The following is a 20823-nucleotide window of genomic DNA, read 5'->3' as shown; positions in this document are numbered from 1 at the left end:
TTTTAATTCATTCTTGGGTATGTGTGCCTATGTACAGTACCGGGTACCAAGGGTGGGTGATAGACCTACAGCAAATTTTGGTATTGATATTGATACATAGATACAGAACCAGTATTGCTGATACAGATACTTTTTACTTACATTTTCGAGACTGTTGAATGACTTTGTGATTTTGTCTTCATTAGGCAAACAAATATTTTTTTCTACGTGAATAATTTAACAATATGTATAAAAAAGAAACCAAATAATACAATTATTCCATTTTATTACACACAATTGTTCGGACTAAATCTGCGATTGGCTGGCGACCAGTCCAGGGTGTACCCCGCCTATCGCCCGAAGTCAGGTGGGATAAGCTCGAGCATACCCCCGTGACCCTAATGAGGAGAAGCGGCATAGAAAATGGATGAATGGATGGATGTTCGAACTAAATATAGTGTAAAATACACTTACCTGTATGGCTTTCATTCACATCTTTTTTTGCCCCCAAAGCCCTCCTGTGTCCACTTATTCGCAGTATCAACAATATGAGCGACACACACACAAAAACACATATTTGCTCAAATCAAACTAGAAGAGGGATAAATAACATCAATCTAATCGCGCTAGTATCGATATCAATCATTTTGATGGATCCGCCCACCCCTACTATGGGCAAGCTCGCGTCCAAATACACCCCATCAAATGTGCACGTGCAGTCAGCGTCAAATACATCAACGTACTTCTGGAAGGACTCGTCAAAATATCCCAAAGAAGACACGTAACGTCACAAAAAAAAACAAACTTACATGTGGACACGGTTGTATATTCCAAATGAGTGGACGGGTGGAAACAAATAAACGTCACACACCATTTCGAGATAGCAATATGTTCATATCGTGCTTACGGGTAATTATGCAAACATCATAGGAGTAACTCTGATGCAGTTTTGGTGAAGCAACAATTTATGACAGACAAAGTGGGGAAAATAAACCCGTTTCAGCTTTAAGTTTTGTTGACACGTCTGGTGGCCATTTTGAAAATTACAGCCAGGCGCTCGAGGGGCGGGGCGTTCCATTTATGTTTCCCGACTGAAACCTCTGAAATCCCGACTTCCGAAAGTCACTGGAACGCAGCACCAACTCAGCCGCACTTATTTATTTTCTGCTGTAAGTAACTTTGCGAGCGGGTGAGTTCAAACTGTTACTTGGCCTCGACAAATGTCCATATATCCACAAAGGCGGACAACTGATCTCACGCAAAATGCTAAAAAAAGGAAGATGACTGAAGGTTTGCCAGTCTTACTGCCGAATATAGGCTATAGTCGAGCTTGCTAACGCTAGCGGTGTAATAGGCAGCGATGCTAACAAGTGGGTTGTCAGGTTTGCTAGAATCTACCGGGTACGAACAGCAACAACACAAATTACACAACACTCTATTTAAAACAGACCACTTATCTGAGTATAGTTAACTCATATAAAGCGCGTTACCTCAATTTTACCTGTGTGTATGTCATGTTTCCCACAAGTTAGCTAACGACTAGTCGCCGGTTGATGGTTTTCCTGGCCAGACGATTAACGTTAGCATGACGTCGCCCATTACCTACTACCGCGACACAAACGATCGTGGCAAACAACACGGGCCGTTAAATAACCCACACATGAGTGGGTTATATATATTATCGAGCTTCTTTGCACTAAATCTAGGTCACACCCAAAGGGTGTTCATATGCAGGAGTTGACTGCACCGGCAGCGCGACGAAGTTAATCATTTGTGCTGCAGCCATGTTATCTACTAGAAAACCTTATTTTAGCTACAGTTCGACTGTGCCGTTGTAGATGTGATTGAGTTGCAATGTGTTTACCGGGACTCCTGTGAAACCTGCAGGTGAGCCGCATTTGGAGGTGGAGAAGAACATCATGGCACGTCTGGTAGCTGTTTGCAGGGAAAATGAGGAGGACTACCCTTTTCTTGCCAGACAGATCCCCCTGTATATCGATGACGTTTGGACGGTAGGTCAGCATTGATATGGATGTAACTGCCAAAAAAGAATTATTTAGTTAGTTAGCCAGTGGCTTGGGCCTAGTTATCATACAACCAGAGAAACTGGAAGCCTTGGCCAAAGAATTATATTTTTCATTGTTCGCTATGAATCCTTAGACTAGTGGAATTTAGAACAAGTTTTACTACTTGCCCACCGTGTCAACATTTTGTATTCAACCGATCTCATTGTGCCATTTTAAGACATCAGTCAGTTGTGGCTGTTGTTTGTAACTCATTGCCGGTATCACATATCAGCAGCTTTAAAATAAAATATGAGAAGATACACGAGTTCCACATCTAAAAAAATAAAATAAAATTAAGATCATAAATTAATTCGTACTGCGTGAAATAAGTATTTCTTCCCCCAAGCAAACCGGGACTTATTACTTTGTGGAGACACTCTTGTTGCTGAGCATAGAACGCAGACATTTCTTGAAGTAAATAGGCCACTCCCCGTGCGGATATGCGCCAAGTCTTGAAGATTTCGAGGACATCACTTGGCAACTCGTACATTTTAGATCCCGCCACAGATTTTCTGTGGGATTAAGGGTCCAGACACTGGCTAGCCCTCCATCCATCCATTTTCTGTACCGCTTATCCCCACTAGGGGCGTGGGGGTATGCTGGAGCCTATCTCAGCTGACTTCAGCCAAGAGGCGGGGTACACCCCGGCCTACTGGTTAGCCCATTCCAAGATATTAATGTACAGTAATTCCTTGTTTATTGCCATTGCTGTATTTTCCGGACCATAAGTTGCTCCGGAGTACAAGTCGCACCAGTCGAATATGCACAATGAAGAAGAAAATAACACATAAGTCGCACTAGGCTATGCCTTATCGCATTTTTGGGGGGGAATTTATTTGATCAAATCAGAGATCAAGAACAGATATTTCATCTTGAAAGGCAAGTTATAGTAATAAGAATAAAGGCCATCAGACTTCTCAACGAAGCACTCACACGCCGCACGCAACACACGCACACACTCATAGCACTTTTATTTATTTACTTATTTATTCATTTATTAGTATTATTTATCTGTATTAATGTCTCTTCTGTTGTTGTTGCTTAATTTATTGGTATTAATGTTTCTTATGTTCTTATTCTTTCTTGTGTTTTCTTTCTTTTCTTGGGAGAATGAACAGGATAAGAATTTCATTGCATAGTATAACTGCCTATTTTACTATGCATATGACAATAAAACTCTTGAAAATGGAGAACGACAGGCTAAATAGGCGTCTGATAATGTAACGTGAATAGGTGGTACGTTAACGTGGCATATTAACGGTTATTCAGATAACTACAGCCTAAACAACGTAACATAGCTAGTTTACTTACAGCTTGTAATCTGCACAATATGATTTTCATTTTGGGGGCATTTGTCTTTCTCAGTTGTCTAGTTGATGTTTACATTGTACATTTTCAGTGGTACAGCAGTGATGGCAGTAGCAGATACTGGCACACAAGCCTAGAGCACCCTCTCATGGCTGTCAGTGTGGGGGGGGAGAACCCAAACATATATATAATAGGGAAGTCCCGATCCGATCTTTAGGATCGGGATCGGGTATTTCGAAGATCGGATAATATCGGCTTCCGCCACGAGATCGTGCCGATCCGGTTGCCGTATGCTAGATGCGGTAATGCGCCTCAAAGCTGATCGCCACTTGACTCCCGCCACTGGTAAGAAGAAGAAAACGCAACATCACCATGCAGATATGTCTGCGGTGTACCGTAGTGAAGTTAACTTCACGTTGGATGTTCGATATTCGACTCCGATGCTACAGCAGTCGTTCCCCCTCACTGTGCCATTGTGGGGGGGAGCTCACACGGTGGCGGAGCTACGTGGTGGCCGTGGCCACCCTTGGTCACTCTCCGGCCATTTTTTCCAATTTTATCTTTTACTGGATTAGGGACCTGACTTAGAGGTTTGTTACAAAAGCCAAACAATATTGTTGGTCATGCTGTGTAACAAAAAAAGTACATTCAGCAATACTTTGTTTGCATTATTTTTAATGCTTAGGAGAGCTATTTTCATAACCATATTCAATTCCACAAATTCATGTTTGTAACAAAGCTTATTAGAAAAAGCAAAAGGATCGGTACCAGAGCGGATTGACAAGACTATAAAAAAAATCGGATCAGAAGTTAAAAAATGTGGATCGGGACATCCCTAATATATAAGTCGCTCCGGAGTATAAGTCGCAGGACCAGCCAAACCCTGAAAAAGTGTGTCCGGAAAATACGGTAATTGGTTCCAGACCCAACCACGATAAGAGAACTTGGTAGGATTCAATGTTAATAAACAGAATTTTAAACAAAAACAGAAAACCTGTTTATTACTTGCTTTAGTCCATTAAATACAAATCGAGGAAAAGGCTTCTTGAGACGTCATCTGTACTTCTGTGTAGAAGGTGTCGGACGTTTCGCTCCTCATCCAAAGAGCTTCGTCAGCAAACTAATAAGTGCTGGTAGCTTAGGCCTTAAATACAGTAAGAGTGGGCGAAATTGGTGTGCCAACACCCTCCTCCTATTGGTTCGTTACACTAAGCCTGGGCGGAGCAGTGGTATAATCCTATCCTGTTATTCACACCTACGATAAAAGGGAAGTGTCGCTCCCTGAATTGGGTATGAACGACTCTGATACTGGCTTGTTAGCATCTATTGTTCTGGCTCGGCCCTGCCTTCACCTCATTTGCAAGACTAAGAGCTGTGGGTTTTGGTCTCAGTAACCTGCTGAACACAGGGTCCAAATTAAACCTCAAACCACCATTCCGATTCAATGATGGGTTCTGTTGTTTGACAAAAATAGCTTCCTTTACTCCTCTTTCAAACCATCTGTTTTCTTTGGCCAAAATCTTTACCTCGCTGTCCTGAAAAGAGTGATTGGTAGCTTTAAGGTGTAGATGTACTGCTGATTGAGGACCACTAGCAGAAACAGAGCAATGTGGTCTATTCCATCCACTGTAAAGATGAGGAATGCAAAGAGCACTACATTGGGGAAACTAAGCAAATGCTCCAAAAAAGGCTTTATCAACATCGCAGGGACAATGCTAGTGGTCCTCAATCAGCAGTACATCTACACCTTAAAGCTACCAATCACTCTTTTCAGGACAGCGAGGTAAAGATTTTGGCCAAAGAAAACAGATGGTTTGAAAGAGGAGTAAAGGAAGCTATTTTTGTCAAACAACAGAACCCATCATTGAATCGGAATGGTGGTTTGAGGTTTAATTTGGACCCTGTGTTCAGCAGGTTACTGAGACCAAAACCCACAGCTCTTAGTCTTGCAAATGAGGTGAAGGCAGGGCCGAGCCAGAACAATAGATGCTAACAAGCCAGTATCAGAGTCGTTCATACCCAATTCAGGGAGCGACACTTCCCTTTTATCGTAGGTGTGAATAACAGGATAGGATTATACCACTGCTCCGCCCAGGCTTAGTGTAACGAACCAATAGGAGGAGGGTGTTGGCACACCAATTTCGCCCACTCTTACTGTATTTAAGGCCTAAGCTACCAGCACTTATTAGTTTGCTGACGAAGCTCTTCGGATGAGGAGCGAAACGTCCGACACCTTCTACACAGAAGTACAGATGACGTCTCAAGAAGCCTTTTCCTCGATGGACAACTCCTGTACGACTGAGAGCCTACACAGACGCATTAAATACAAATGAATGTCTGAAATAAAATAAATAATGAATAAACCTACCCAACAATGTTTGACTTTTTATGTGAGGGCATAACCTTATGAAATCAACAGGATGAAGTATTTTCCCCACTGTACATGACGTCCAAACTCAAATTTGAAAGATGCAAAGCTGTGTATGTCACGTTCATACATATTTGTTGTTTGCAGATGGTGATGGAGTTTCCTGAGAGTGGCATGGATGTGGACAGACATGTAATTAGTACTTCCCATTGGAAACAATTTGCAGAGGTTGGTACACTGTGGATCTGAAATTGACTTCCATCGTAACACTAAATATTAACTCATTCAATGCCAAAGACTTATTTATAAATGTTTTTGAATTAAAACCCGAACGCTCACTCCCAAAGATGTATTTATACATCCTTTTTTTTTTTTTTCACGAGAGGAAAAAAGAGGTGATGACGCAAGTGCACAATAAAAGAGATGACTTTTCAAGCAGTTTCAAGCCATAAAAACAGCCAGAAGGTGGCAGAAGCGCATTTGATAAGAGCTCGGCATGATCTTTTGCATGTATTAACACACTCGACAGCAAGGAGGAACTGAGAGAACGTGGAGGAGTGTAGCGTGCAGAAGGTTACGCATTGCAGGGAAACTTTTAACGCATACACGCGTGCGTGCACGCGCACAGTTTAGTTCCGAATGTGAAAGTTGTAAATGGTTCATGGTGTTATATTTGTAAAGAAATTGTTATTTTAACGTAAAACAACCCTTTTTTGTGTTGTTTATGTTGGTATAGTTTTAGATATTTGAGCTGTCACAAAAGAAAAAGTATTGTCAAAGTGAAAGCTATGTTTGAAATATGTTTTCAGAAAAAGCTGTTTTTCTCCCTTTTTTGTTGGGATTTTTTTGTTTCCTGAAACTTAGCTATGATCTACTGCTGATTACTAAAGAACTGAAAAGGTGGAAACAAACTTTTTTTTTCTTTTCCCCTGATGAAAGACGAGAGTCTAATCTTTCTTTTGTTTATATACTGTAGCCATAGAACACAATATTCTGTGTGCCATGAAAAATCAGTCAAAATTGTCTAAATTGGGGGGTGCTGAAGGGGGTTGAATTTTGAAGAATGTCTGGGATTGAATGAGTTAAGTTTGCAGGCAATGCACTTTGGGCAGGTGAACTGTTGGAAATGTGCTATATACAGTAAATAAATTTGACCTTCACTGTAAGTATTTTTTTTTTTTTATCATTCTTAACTATTGCACAAGTGTAAACAAAGGTTAGCCGATGTGTGATTAAAACAATCTATCGTGTACTTTCAACGACTGCGATATATTAACACACAATTACGAACCCTTGGCCTTTAGGGTCACCACAAGTTGACGCAGCAGGACCTGACGATGGCCCTGACGGTGCCATCAAGGGACTTGTACAGAGCATTATCCCAGATGGTGCCGTGCGTGGGTTGCAGACGCAGTGTGGAGCGCCTCTTCTCCCATTTAGTGGAGTCGGGGACCCCGGCCTTAGAGCCGCTCACAGTGAAGCCCACAGGAATGCTGTCTGTCACCAGGGCTTGTTTAGCAGATATCAAGAAGCTATACAGCCTCTTCTACATCCAAGGGTAAGATGTACTGTATGTTTATTTGCACACAGTCTACATTGCAGTTTCACTTGCGAAATTCAGATGTCTTTGTATTTATGCATATTTTTTTAAATCTTTTTCAGTGTCAGTCAGATGCCAACACTTGTTGTATTTTACGTCCGTCCTCTTATTTTTTTGACAGGTCAAAGTTGAACGATGTGATTAACGCCATTCCCAAAAGTAAAAAGAGCAACCGATGTCAGTTGCACTCCTTGGACACAAACAAACTCAGACCTTTGGGGTAAGGACATTCTCATCTCCGTTCCTCATAAAAATCTTGTATGATGCAACCGAAGTACTGAATCTTGAGTCAGCATCAAAACCACTTCCACTGTTGAATTTGGTACGGTGCGGTGGTTCACTCGAGGTGAAATGTGAACGCTACACGCAGAGGACACAGCGACTTTATAATTGCGTGCCGTCTCTCCCTCTGTGTGGCCTAGAGCTCGCTTTGGAAGTATATTTTGGAAGTTAAATGGCTTATTTTCTCAGATTATATCGACTATATTGGGTAATAGGAGAGTAAATGTGACTATGGGGGTGTTATTTCATGTCTACAGGGCTCTAATAATGTTAAGAAGGTTGTAAACAGGTTTTCTATGCTCTAACTATGAACAATTAGTTTGGTCGTATTAAACGTCCCCGGTTCTGTGCCACTACGAGAAACACGCAGCGTCTTTTTACTGCCATACGGCTGACAACTCTTGTCCCTTGCTACTTTGGGCCGGAGACAGGAATCGATTGCTGGAGTGCCAATAGTGCCAAAGATTTGAGCTGCACGCTGTTATAATCTATTATTTATTTATTTTTTTGTAATACAGTCAAACTTGTCTATCGCGGCCACTAAAGGGAGTCTGCAAAAGTGGCCGCTATAGACAGGTTGCCGTCCAGTTTGAATGTTGACCAGTAGAGGAAAAAAAAGGGGGGAAAAAAATAATAATAATAATAATGTTGACCAGCAGAGGGCACTGCGGACTGCGGATAAAAGTTGTACAGCACTACTAGGCTTGTTGTTATCATGGTTCATGGTTTTAATCCTGAACATGCATGAGTCAAACAGTAGCACATCACATAGTACAATTCACAATTTTGCATGTCCAAAAAGGAGTAGGAAGAAGCAAAGCTTATTTAATCCTACCCCTCATCAGTTTCACATCAGTTGCAATACATTTATTCACCTCTTGTTCTTCCAAGTGTACTTTGTAGGTCTACATGACAATGTAGTGCAATCATAGCCAAGGTTTTTACTTACTAAAAGGAAGCTAGAGGCTTAATAATAACTGATAGTATATATCCACCACCCACAGAACAAAGCTGTGCTAGTAATGTCTTACGCTTGTTTTTAATATTTTACTTTTTATACGGCAGAGTGTCATTATAGCTTTAGTTCATCAGGAAGTGACGGGAAGTGACAGGAAGTGACGGTGGGCGTCCCGAGCAGGAGAGCTAGGCTCAGTGCTAGCTGTGAGTTTCGAGAGAGTTGGGAAGTGTGTTTATGTTGGCGTGGATGTAAAGTCCTGCAGTGTTCTCCGCTGTTAATAAAGCCATTAAAGTGCATCGGCGACGTGAGTCTCTCCTTCCCCACAACAAGCGGCATTACAGTATTGACCAGTGCACACCAGGAAATAAACGGTGTCATTTCTTACAGGCATTGGCTGGACAGCTATGTAGTGGGGCTTGTTTAACCTTTGCCTTGTGGGCAAGCAGGAAGGAGAGACGATGCTGAGAGATGTGTGTGTGTTCTGAGCTGCTGTCTGGTGGCCCCGTTCAGTAAATAAAGTTGGCAGAAGCAACAGGAGAAGTTTTCCTTGCTTCGGAGCTGAATAACACTGACAAGTTAACAGACTAGTAGCGAACGAAAAAGAAGACGGCTTTGTTTGTGTCGAATACAGAAGATGAGGACTTTGATGGATTTGTGGATGAGGATTGATGAAAAATAATGTGAGTACATTCTAAAATACTTCAATTAAGTACAACCAAACTCAGTTTTGCTCTCGCTGCCACATGCATGCTAGCGTATGTTTATTTTTTTTATTGTAGCGTTGCTGGGAGCACGTCCTGTTCCCAGCCTAATTAGCGGTAATGTTTAGGTGCAAATGCTCTTAAAGTCACATGTTTGACCAGGAAATAGCAAGCTCAAAAGAAGACGGCTTTTTTACGTGGAACAACTGACAGTTTGTGTGGATCTTGTGAATGATTTTGACTGAGCTAGGACTCAGTAATTAAAGTCTACACTTGACAGCTTCATTGATTGAAAAACGAAACTTTTTCGTGCATGAAGCTTCTACTTGAGTTGGTAATTTGGCCACTATATGCAGTCGGATATTGACCAAGGGAGACAAAATGGGTGGCTGCTGGCCGCGTTGGACAGGTGACTGCTATACACAGGGTCTATAACATGTAAATTTGCTGGGGGGGATTTTTCAGTGGCTGCTATAGGCAGGTGGCCGTTCTATAAAGGTGGCCGTTAAGACAGATTTGACTGTATCTGCCCAATATCGGATTAGGACATCCCTGCTTTTTAACTGTTCAAGCATGTCTTGAAGTACTTTTATTGATTTTTGCATGTTTAATAAACAAAAAGAGGAAGAATATCAAAGTGGTCGCCTACATGCTTCCATTTTCTCCATGGAAAAAGTTTGGGCACCCCTACAACAACAATAACCGCAACCACAATTACAAGCTATTTCTGAAGCCTCCTTATCCCCTAAAAAATACCTCCAGTTCTAACCAAATTGTGTCGCCTCATTATTATCCACGATAGAAGCATGACAAAACCTTGCAGACAAGAATTGAGGAACTGAGAAAGTTGTACTGCTATGAGAAAGAGTTGAAATGTCAACCACAGTGGCACTTCCCGTGGTTGCAGTATGACAGAAGAACACCTCAAGCTAATGTGAACTTCTAACCTGCACTGTTGAAGCCTCAAACTGCGGTGTCCACAGCATCATAGAAACTCCTAGCCTGTAGAGACAGTCTATACACTGGCAACGTAACATTGATGCGATGATGCACAGCATAACATTGCATGCGTTAGCAGCGGCGCAGTCTTGTATGTTTTCATCTGTGCGACGATTTCTTTTTTTTCTGTGCAAATTGTACTTAGTTCAGTTGCTTCAGTCCTGTCAAATCATATCCAGTTGTAAGACAATGTGTCTGCATTGTCCAACTTTTTATGTTCGATTTAAACAGCGTGTTTTTCAGTAAATGTATCTTTATTCTCTTCTGACACAGAATTGTTGTAAAAAACCTAATCTTGGCTATTATAGCACGGCTGTCCAAAGTTTGGCCTGGGGACCATTTGCAGCCCACGGCTTTTTATTCATTGGTCTGTGGCGCGCACAAAATACAAATCAATAAAATGAAAAAATCAACAGCAAAAATGGGAAAAACAGCAGTAAGTTTGAGAATAAAGTTGAAATATTAGGAGAATGAAGTCATAGTGCGAGGGGTAATTTTACGAGAATTATGTCGTAATATTATGAGGAAAAACATAATTATTGAACTTAAAATTAAATAAATCAATACAATAAAAATAAGATTAAAGTTGTCATATCGTTATGTAAAACAAAGAATAAAGTTGCAATTCTGACAAAATTTGATTTATAACACGATGATCCTCCGCCATCCCTCTCTTGCCCACCTCCTCCACCTGTTCCAGAGGACATCCCAGGACAGAGTTGTCCTTCTTAATCAGTTTGTCCAGCCTCTTCCTGGCAGCTGCTGTGAAGCTGCTCCCCCAGCAGACCATGCTATAGAAGATGGTAGAGGCCACAACAGTCATACAACCCCTGGCAAAAATTATGGAATGACCAGTCTCGGAGGATGTTCATTCAGTTGTTTAAATTTGTAGAAAAAAAGCAGATCAGACATGACACAAAACTAAAGTCATTTCAAATGGCAACTTTCTGGCTTTAAGAAACACTAAAAGAAATCAAGAAAAAAAGATGTGGTAGTCAGTAACAGTTACTTTTTTAGACCAATCAGAGGGAAAAAATTACGGAATCACTCAATTCTGAGGAAAAAATTATGGAATCACCCTGTAAATTTCCATTCCCAAAACTAACACCTGCATCAGATTAGATCTGCTCGTTAGTCTGCAGTTAAACAGGAGTGATCACACCTTGGAGAGCTGTTGCACCAAGTAGACTGACATGAATCATGGCTCCAACACAAGAGATGTCAATTGAAACAAAGGAGAGGATTATCAAACTTCTTAAAGAAGGTAAATCTTCACGCAATGTTGCAAAAGATGTTGGTTGTTCACAGTCAGCTGTGTCTAAAATCTGGACCAAGTACAAACAACATGGGAAGGTTGTTAAAGGCAAGCATACTGGTAGATCAAGGAAGACATCAAAGCGTCAAGACAGAAAACAAAGCAATATGTCTTGAAAACAGAAAATGCACAGCAAAACAAATGAGGAACAAATGGGAGGAAACTGGAGTCAACGTCTGTGACCGAACTGTAAGAAACCGCTTAAAGGAAATGGGATTTACATACAGGAAAGCTAAACGAAAGCCATCATTAACACCTAAACAGAAAAAAACAAGGTTACAATGGGCTAAGGAAAAGCAATCGTGGACTGTGGATGACTGGATGAAAGTCATATTCAGTGATGAATCGCGAATCTGCATTGGGCAAGGTGATGATGCTGGAACTTTTGTTTGGTGCCATTCCAATGAGATTTATGAAGACGACTGCCTGAAGAAAACATGCAAATTTCCACAGTCATTGATGATATGGGGCTGCATGTCAGGTAAAGGCACTGGGGAGATGGCTGTCATTACATCTTCAATAAATGCACAAGTTTACGTTGACATTTTGGACACTTTTCTTATCCCATCAATTGAAAGGGCGTTTGGGGATGATGAAATCATTTTTCAGGATGATAATGCATCTTGCCATAGAGCAAAAACCGTGAAAACATTCCTTGAAGAAAGACACATAAGGTCAATGTCATGGCCTGCAAATAGTCCGGATCTCAATCCAATTGAAAATCTGTGGTGGAAGTTGAAGAAAATGGTCCAACCTGCAAAGCTGATCTGGCAAAAGCAATCAGAGAAAGTTGGAGCCAGATTGATGAAGAGTACTGTTTGTCACTCATTAAGTCCATGCCTCTGAGACTGCGAGCTGTTATAAAAGCCAGAGGTGGTGCAACAAAGTACTAGTGGTGTGTTTGAAGTATTATTTTGTTGTTGTTTTTTTCATGATTCCATAATTTTTTCCTCATAATTGAGTGATTCCATAATTTTTTCCCTCTGATTGGTCTAAAAAAGTAACTTACTGACTACCATATCTTTTTTTCTTGATTTCTTTTAGTGTTTCTTAAAGCCAGAAAGTTGCCATTTGAAATGACTTTAGTTTTGTGTCATGTCTGTGATCTGCTTTTTTTCTACAAAATTAAACAACTGAATGAACATCCTCCGAGACTGGTGATTCCATAATTTTTGCCAGGGGTTGTAGAAGGTTTTCAGGAGTGCCCCCTGCCTCCCAAAGGACCTCAGCCTCCTGAGCAGATGGTCTGCTCTGACATTTTTTGTAACGTGCCGTTGTGTTGTCAGTCCAGTCCAGCTTATAGTTCGGATGAACACCCAGATACTTCCCGGTGTGGGGGCGCCAATGAATGTCCACAACCAGTTCCCTGAGCTGCTGGCATTTAATGAAATAGAGCATAAAAATGCATGTACACCCTTTCAATTGTAATACACTTCTAGTTTTTTTTACCATAGTGTTTGGAATCTCTGTGTATTACATCACACTACTGTTTGGTAGACTATAACATCAGTGTGAAAACAGCGCCATCGTGTGGTTTGAAAGTATGAACTGCCTCAGTAACTGTATGACATCAGACACATAGCAGGGGCTCGTCTTCATCATACTCTTTGTAGATAACGGATTTATTAAAATCTGATTTGTGGACCTGCTTATTAACACATCAAAGCGAGAGCCCACATAGTACAGAACAACGCAAATCTGTTTGTAAATTATCATCGGCCATCTGTCTAGTATCCATGGTTCCGATTTGGGCTCATTTAGTCAACATCTGTGGGGTGAGTTGGTCAGAATACGAAAGCTGGTCTGCGGCCGGTTCTAACTCAAATTGCCGGCCTCCTGTGCGTTTTAGAACATGGGCTGCGCTAACTTTTTTTGTTCATCCCGTCACAGACAGACCTGCTCCACCAGATTTAAACAGGCAACAGGCTTTTATTGCAGGCTTGAATAATTTCACAACAGGCACAATCATCCCTAACACAGGCTACTGTTGCGGCCGTAACCCACACCAAGCTAAAACTCAGCTCAGAACCCACGGTGTCACTTCCTGTCTCCTAGCAACAGAAGGAACACATTTACAGCAGCACACACCAGCATGTGTCTTATGTCTCAAATGGCTTATTGTCTCTTGTTATGTCAACTATATTGGCTAATAGTAGTGTAAAGTTGACAATAGAGGTGTTCTTTCATGTGTTTTCCGGAATTTTCCGGAAATTTATCATGGTCTGGTCTGGAACCAATTAACCGCGATAAAGGAGCGTCCTTGGGTTATGAAACTGTTCCTTTTCTAGTCTGTGATGTAAGTTGAGTTCTAAGTTTTTAATGAATTTATGGGAGCGCATCCATAACGACCAAAAGTCGCAACACTGAACATCACAAACAGAGGTCCACCTGTAGCCATTCGGTCATTGATTTTACAGGTGGCAAATGTTGAACCCTTTTCCCTTTTGAGTGCTCTTGTTTATTAAGATAATGCTGTATTTACTTCCAGGGGGAGCTGGATCGACGTGTGGGAGCGAATGTCTCAGGAGTGCCGGGATGAGGTGGTCCTTGTCGACAGTGCCTGTCTTTTGGAGACACTGGAGACGCACTTGCAAAAACACATGTAATGTGTGCGTAAAGTGTGATGGCTCTTTAAAAAGAAAGGTTTCTTCATTTTACCGCTTCCCCCCCCCCCACCTCAGGTTTTGCACTGACTGTAAGAATAAAGTGCTGAGGGCATACAACATCCTGGTTGGGGAGGTGGAAAGTAGTGAAGAGAAGGACTACTGCGCTGCGTTGTATGAGGGACTGTGCTGCTGCCCTCGCGAGCACCACATCCACGTGTGCTATGAGACTGACTTCATCGCTCATCTCCTCGGTCGAGCTGAGTCGGAGTTTGCCGGAGGCTACGAGTATGTAAACATTCTTAAAGCAGATGTAGACTCGCTATTTTTTTTCTCCAATGTAAACATTCTTAAATCAGATGTGGACTCACAATTTTTTTTTTTTTTTTTTTTTAAACCCATTTTTTGTTTTCATTTTAGGGAGAGACATGCCAAGACCATTGACATTGCACAAGAAGAAGTCCTGACTTGTTTGGGCATTCATCTCTATGAGCGACTGCACAGAATCTGGCAGAAACTACGAGCAGAAGAGCAGACGTGGCAGATATTGTACCATCTGGGCGTTGATGAACTGCGCAAAAGCTTTGAGGTACAGTAATCCCTCGTTTATCATGGTTAATTGGTTCCTGACACGACCGTGAGGAGTTTCCTAGTTATAAATGGAATATTTTTGGCGTTGGAGCATAGAAAACCTGTCTACGACCTTCTAAATACGGGTTTTAACATTATTCAAGCCCTCTCGACATGTAATAACACCCCTATAGTCACCTTTACACTCGTAGTACGCAATATAGGAGACACATTTAAGACATAAAAGACTTGTAGCCATGCGTGTTACTGTAAATATGTTCTGGTGCTAGGTGAGCTAAGTAGGGGCGGACAAGGAAGTGATGTTGGGGGTTCAGAGTTGAGTTTTAGCTTGGCATGGTTTACTGCCGCAACAGTAGCCCGTGTTTGCAGTAAAAGCCTGGTGTTTGTCTCACTGACACCTAGTGACCAGTGTAGAATACTACATATTGTCAGGTCTTTGTATATTAGTATTTTGACATTTTTATGCTTGTGTTTAATTTAAGGCAAAAGTATATCAAATGTGCATACAGTATTTTTTTGACGCAATATTCAACCACAAAAAAGCATGATTTACTAATGAATATATGTTTGGAAAAAGAGTGAATCCAGTGTGAAGTGGCGAGGGATTATTGTGCTCACCCTGAAACCCAGTGTGGGTTTTAATTCTTCTTCATCTTCTTCTTATTCTTAGTCTTAATCCTAATCTTAATCTTAATCTTATTAAAATATTCCTGAATTGTTATGTCCTAGATGGCAGTGGAGAAGATTCAGGGGTTCAGTCGACTTGAGCAATTTGTGGAGGAGCAGTCTGAGAAGGAGCGAGCCAGACAGCTCAAGCAGGAGAAGAAGAGACAAAAACGGAAAATTCGACGCAAAAACAGGTGCGGCTTTGACATCCAGGAGGAAGAGCTCAAGGAAGAGAAGAATCACAAGGAGGTGAGGAGACTGGAACACCTGCTGGAAATACACGTTCATGTGAAAGCATGTACCCTCACATCCGCACATGCTTTCTTGTGTGGAAGGGTTCTCTCGAGGCTGAGGAGCGTCGTTGCAGCGCATGTGGGAGCCATGGTGAGGGGGAGTCTGTCTGTGAGAACAGTTCTGCTAATACAAGCGCATCCTCCAGCTGTCCAGGTAAACAAGGTAAGGATTTACACAGACAACTGCCAGTCATCTTGACTGGTGGTGCTCGGGTTCTGAACAAGTTCCATTCTTAGGCTGTGCTATAACATGGAACTTATACCTAAATCACTCACACTGTACACAGAAAAGCACGGTAATAACGTGAACTTAAATGAAACTCCTCCTTGTAGCAGCGCACGGAATCCATGACCCCTTTAGCCTTTTATTAGCATTCACTAATCTTTACCATTAATCATTGTTGCGACAGTCGAGTGGTTGGGGAACCAATATTGGTGGGCGTGTCTCCTCTCTTTGAGGTTTTTATGGTGTTCCTTTCACTTCCATAGTGATGGCTTTCCTATTCTTTGGCGTACTGCCGCTTGGGAGACATAATGTACTGCAAAACGTTCACTAATAAAGTAGGGATGCTCCTATCGATCGGCCACTGAAGAATATCGTCCGATTTCCATTAAATATGTGATCAGCATATGCCTTTCAAAGCTGATCACAAAAACCGGTTGGCGTGCGGCGGTGAACTGTACATGTGTGCTGTGTCACGTAGGGTTGCCAACACCCGGATTGAGCCGACAAGGGACTCCCTTTGACCCGTATTGCCGCGAGAATCAAAACTCGTCTGTAAAACCTCAATGGCTTCAGTTAGACACAGGCTACACCAATCCATGCCAGCGTGTTTGATCACTCCCTTGTCAAACCTATGGCCGTTCGATTTTTCTTGCATCTTTGTTTACACGCTTTGCGTAGCTGTCACTACCGGTTACTAAATTTTAGCACAATTATCGACCAGAAAATTTGTTATCGTGACAGGCCTACCTGTGAGAAAATGCATGTCATAAACGACAATTTCACAAGTTTACAGAGTGAAAGATGACATTTTAAAAGCAAATATTGCATTATTATGATTATTATATATCATTATTTTTATTATTATTATTATTATTATATATTATCATAACATTAGTGGTTTATTTGGTCTAAAAAAAAATGCAGTCAGTCATATCCCTTTAGTGTCAATTTGGGGGACAAACATTTCAAAACACAGCTGTTTTGTGACTCATTTAAATTTTAAAAAAATCATGTTTTCATTATACTATTCTAAAAATGTAATGTTAACACCTCCTCTCGTTCTCGTGGACCCTTTCTTGTGCATCATCTCGTCTGGTGACACCCTTAATCTCCACGCAAATAGGGCCCTTTTACCCTGATTTGACCACCAAAATGAAGGTTTTAATTCATGTGCACACGTTCGTAACCCACGAAATGTCACAAACCAGCAAACCACCTATATTTGGTAAAATAGTTTTCCTTCCTTTCTCCAGATTTGACTTCCCACAGCACTGGTAGCGATTGTGGCTACTCCTCAAGCATTGAGGGCAGTGAGAACGGGTCACGAGAAGGTTCCGACATCGCCTGCTCCGAGGGACTCTGCAACCATGATGAAAGAGGTCTGATGTGGACATCTCTGCAATGAAACGCATGGTGCTGTGTCTTTTTAAACCCTGTTTTAACCTCACTTCTCCAAAGGTGAGTCAAACGAACATGACTACGCCGAAGACAGAGAAGAGGAGGCCACAGACAGCTGTGTTGACTGCTGGCCACAGGCTGAGGAAAAGCCACAATGCAAGAGTAAAAAGAAGAAAAGAAAGGGGAATACCTTATGTAGGAATCAGGTAAAAGTATTCACTGATAGGTTCTGAAGGTCCAGGCACTGCATTTGTGTACCAATCCAAGTGCTGCATGTAAAATGTGTCTACAGAGATATAAACATGAAGGCTGTGCATCAGGGGGAAAGATGAGTCACAGTGCGCCATCATCTCAAGCATGCCAAACCAAAGATCTTAACTCCTCCTTATGCTGTGATAAGACAGAAGATAGTTTTCCACTAGACTTACCATGGATGGAACATGGGAGGAACCTCAGCCTTAATGCAAAACACCCAGAGGCCAACATGAGTCTAATGGACCTCCTGGTGAGTGAGACGTACAGTGTGATGTCGTAGGCCCTGTCCACACGGGAACGTTACCGAGATTTGTTTAATTTTTTGTTTTATTGACGGGTTGGAAAAAAAAATGGCGTCCACACTGTGCCGGATTAGTAAACGGTTGCATCCACGGTGAAAACGACGTAACACACAAGGCACACCTGCATCAGCCACACACACGGAACCATGTGACACAGCAAACCATAGAAGTAGTTCATGTAAAAAGTACATATCAAATGTTTTTTATTGAAATGAATTTGGTTAAATCCTCACCAAAGACCCATCTCAATAGACAAGGTCAAATCTCACCATGCAAATGTCTAACTAAACACAACATCAACAAAATAAGGTAACAGTTGTCTTTACTGAAGATTCGCATTCAAAAACTCCTTTTTCTGTCACTCATGTTTGTCCGTACACTTTCCTAGCGCGTGTGTCTTCTTCCTTCCTGTTTGTGTGCTGCTCTGTTGCGCTCTGTGTTTAACACCGCCCCTCCCCCTGCTCGGTGTGGACACGGAGACGCCACCACACATCTTGGCCAATGACATTTGCTTTTAACAGGGAAAAAACTAAATCGGCTCCCAACGACGTGAGCGATTCGTCGGCGACCTAACACATCAGTACCGTCTACACGAAAACGATAAGCCGGCGTTTTCTGATTTTCCCACTCTGGAAAGCGTTTTTCAAAAACAGGCAACCAGAACGCCGTTTGCGATACTTTGCTGTTTTGACCTGAAAATGTTTCCGTGTGGACGTAGCCCCTCAGACCTTTTGAAAAGTTGTCCGTGCTCAAGCTTGCGCTCTTCTGGCAGGATGACTCTGAAGTGACTTCAGATGAGGAGAGCTGTCTCACCCAGGATGAAATTCAGGCATTTCTAGAAAGACATCAGTTGTTCTACAACAACCGCCACAAGTACCGACAGCACCTTAAGGACAAGTTCACCAGATACTGCTGCGCCACTGAGAGAAAGACCGTCTGCGGCAACTGGTTTGCCACCACCGGCGTGAATTAAGTACACTCATGACATCTCCAGGAAAACCCTCACGACCACTGCTGCAACAAATACAGAAGATTCTTATCTTTGGTGTTTGATTTTCTCATTTGTCTTTTTATCAAATGTGATTTGTCGCATCTCAGGTTTGCACTCGTAAGATCCGACTCCTAATTTCCAACTTCCATGGTGTTGATTCTCATTGACCGAGCCTGGAAACTCAGTGGTGGTTGTGGGTTTTCGGACTCAAAAGCACATTGGAACGGCACATCAAGCTTTGTAATCTGGGACGACTTGTTCATGTTTTAGTCTACGGGAGGGTTCTCTTTGTTTCACATTCTCTTTGGTGATGGCTGCACTCTTAAGTGTGTACAGAAATTCTAAATAGGTTTTAAGAGATTAACATCCACTTACAATGAGCATTTGGGTGTGACATGAAGAGCAGAATGTGAAAATTGATTAAATAAAGGATATTTATTAATCTGCATTCATTTGTCGCTTTTTTTTAAATAAATTGATGGGGAATTTTTGTGTTTACCTTTTTTAAACTACAACCAATTCAATGTAAATATTAAAGAAAAATGTACACGTTACATAGGTGACAATGGGGGTACTTGAGAAGTGAGTTTAGTGGGTTAAAGCAGCTATATCGTCATGGTAATTTAGGATAAAAACAGCCTGGTCAGGACCAGGTTACGTCCAGGCTTTCAGCTTAAAATCAGCTACGAAAGTGCCACTGTTTCATTTCACCATTTATTTAAAACCTACGAGGGGAAATTAAATTTTTTTTAAAAGGTTATTCCCTGATATCATCTATCTATAAATGGGATAGATTTTCAGCCGAGGAAGTACGTTAGGTATGCTCACACGAGCATCAGAAATAAAATTAAATATAAAATAATGTTAACAGATGTAAATGTCACAGTAGTCCTTGCATGAGTACTGAGCCTGTTAGTCTTCTTATATTACAATATATACTGGAGGAATAAACACATCAATCAGCTGCTTTAAAGCACTTGTTTTGTTATAAAAAGGAAACAAATTAGAAAACAAAACACGTCACACGCAAAACAGTGCCATCTCGTGGTCACAAAGAGATGCAGCCGATTGTAATATTTCATGAACTTATAACATCAAAAACAAAAGTTGTTGCTCCAATGTATTTATTTTTTAAATGGATAAGTTTTAATATGTGAAAGTTGTGCAATGTTGAGCGTTGATAATGTAATAATTCGGTACTCATTTTTTGTCAAATACACTGGCCGGGATCGCTTCACTTTTCAGTGGAAGTAGAATGATGACGTCAAACGCACAAAGCCGAAAACCGGACTTGACAAAGTAAATCGATAACCACCGTCTGATTGCGGATGTTAGGTTTTGTCGAGCCCTGCGATTGGCTGGCCCAGTCCAGGGTGTACCCCGCCTGTCGCCCGAAGTCAGCTGGGATAGGCTTCAGTATGCCCCGCGACCCTAAAGAGGAGAAGCGGTATAGAGGATGGATGGATGGAGGTTTTGTCGAGTTGCATCTTGACCACAAAGCCTGGGTTTGTGGAGCCACTTTCGTTGTATACCCCCAATGTCTATTATTAGCATCAGCAGTTAAACTCTCTCACGTTATGCACTGAATGCATTTTGTTTTTTTAATTTCCAATGAAATTAATATTCTAATATTACTATTCTAAAAACACAATTCATATACTGTGTAATAATATGCATATATTTTTAAGCAAGTCAATGGAGAGATTAATAAAGTGTTTACAACGTCACGGTAACACGACATACAGGTATGTGTCTCAGTTCTCACACTTTCGTATTTACACAAACCATTTTGAGTGCACTTAAAGGAAGACTGCACTTTTTGGGAGGAATTTTGCCCATCCACAGTCCCTATGTGAGACATGAACACGTCTTTCTCGTTTGTGTGCGTTCTAAAGATATAAAAAATGCTAAAAAGAGGGACC

The 20823-nt window shown here is 41.5% G+C and overlaps 1 protein-coding gene across 3 annotated transcripts; it reads left to right on the top strand.

Annotated features, from left to right (window-relative positions):
• Positions 1 to 1054: 1054 nt before the first annotated feature.
• Positions 1055 to 19349, top strand: ggnbp2 (gametogenetin binding protein 2). Of its 3 annotated transcripts, none has more exons than XM_054755811.1 (14): positions 1055 to 1148; positions 1867 to 1991; positions 5869 to 5949; positions 7026 to 7279; positions 7443 to 7541; positions 14065 to 14178; positions 14258 to 14467; positions 14600 to 14768; positions 15500 to 15685; positions 15772 to 15892; positions 17209 to 17334; positions 17414 to 17559; positions 17646 to 17858; positions 18683 to 19349. In XM_054755811.1, the coding sequence occupies exons 2-14, from the start codon at positions 1899 to 1901 to the stop codon at positions 18881 to 18883; spliced, it is 2013 nt and encodes a 670-aa protein (XP_054611786.1). In that variant the 5' UTR covers positions 1055 to 1148; positions 1867 to 1898; the 3' UTR covers positions 18884 to 19349. The 3 variants fall into 3 exon arrangements, with proteins under 3 accessions (XP_054611786.1, XP_054611785.1, XP_054611784.1); XM_054755810.1 differs by having other exon boundaries at positions 1097 to 1168; XM_054755809.1 differs by lacking the exon at positions 1055 to 1148 and adding an exon at positions 1166 to 1269.
• Positions 19350 to 20823: the final 1474 nt, after the last annotated feature.

The sequence above is a fragment of the Dunckerocampus dactyliophorus genome, chromosome 16, assembly GCF_027744805.1.
Source record: "Dunckerocampus dactyliophorus isolate RoL2022-P2 chromosome 16, RoL_Ddac_1.1, whole genome shotgun sequence".
Lineage (NCBI taxonomy): Eukaryota > Metazoa > Chordata > Actinopteri > Syngnathiformes > Syngnathidae > Dunckerocampus > Dunckerocampus dactyliophorus.
Note: the sequence above shows the minus strand (reverse complement) of the source record. Positions and strands in the feature narration are given on the sequence as shown.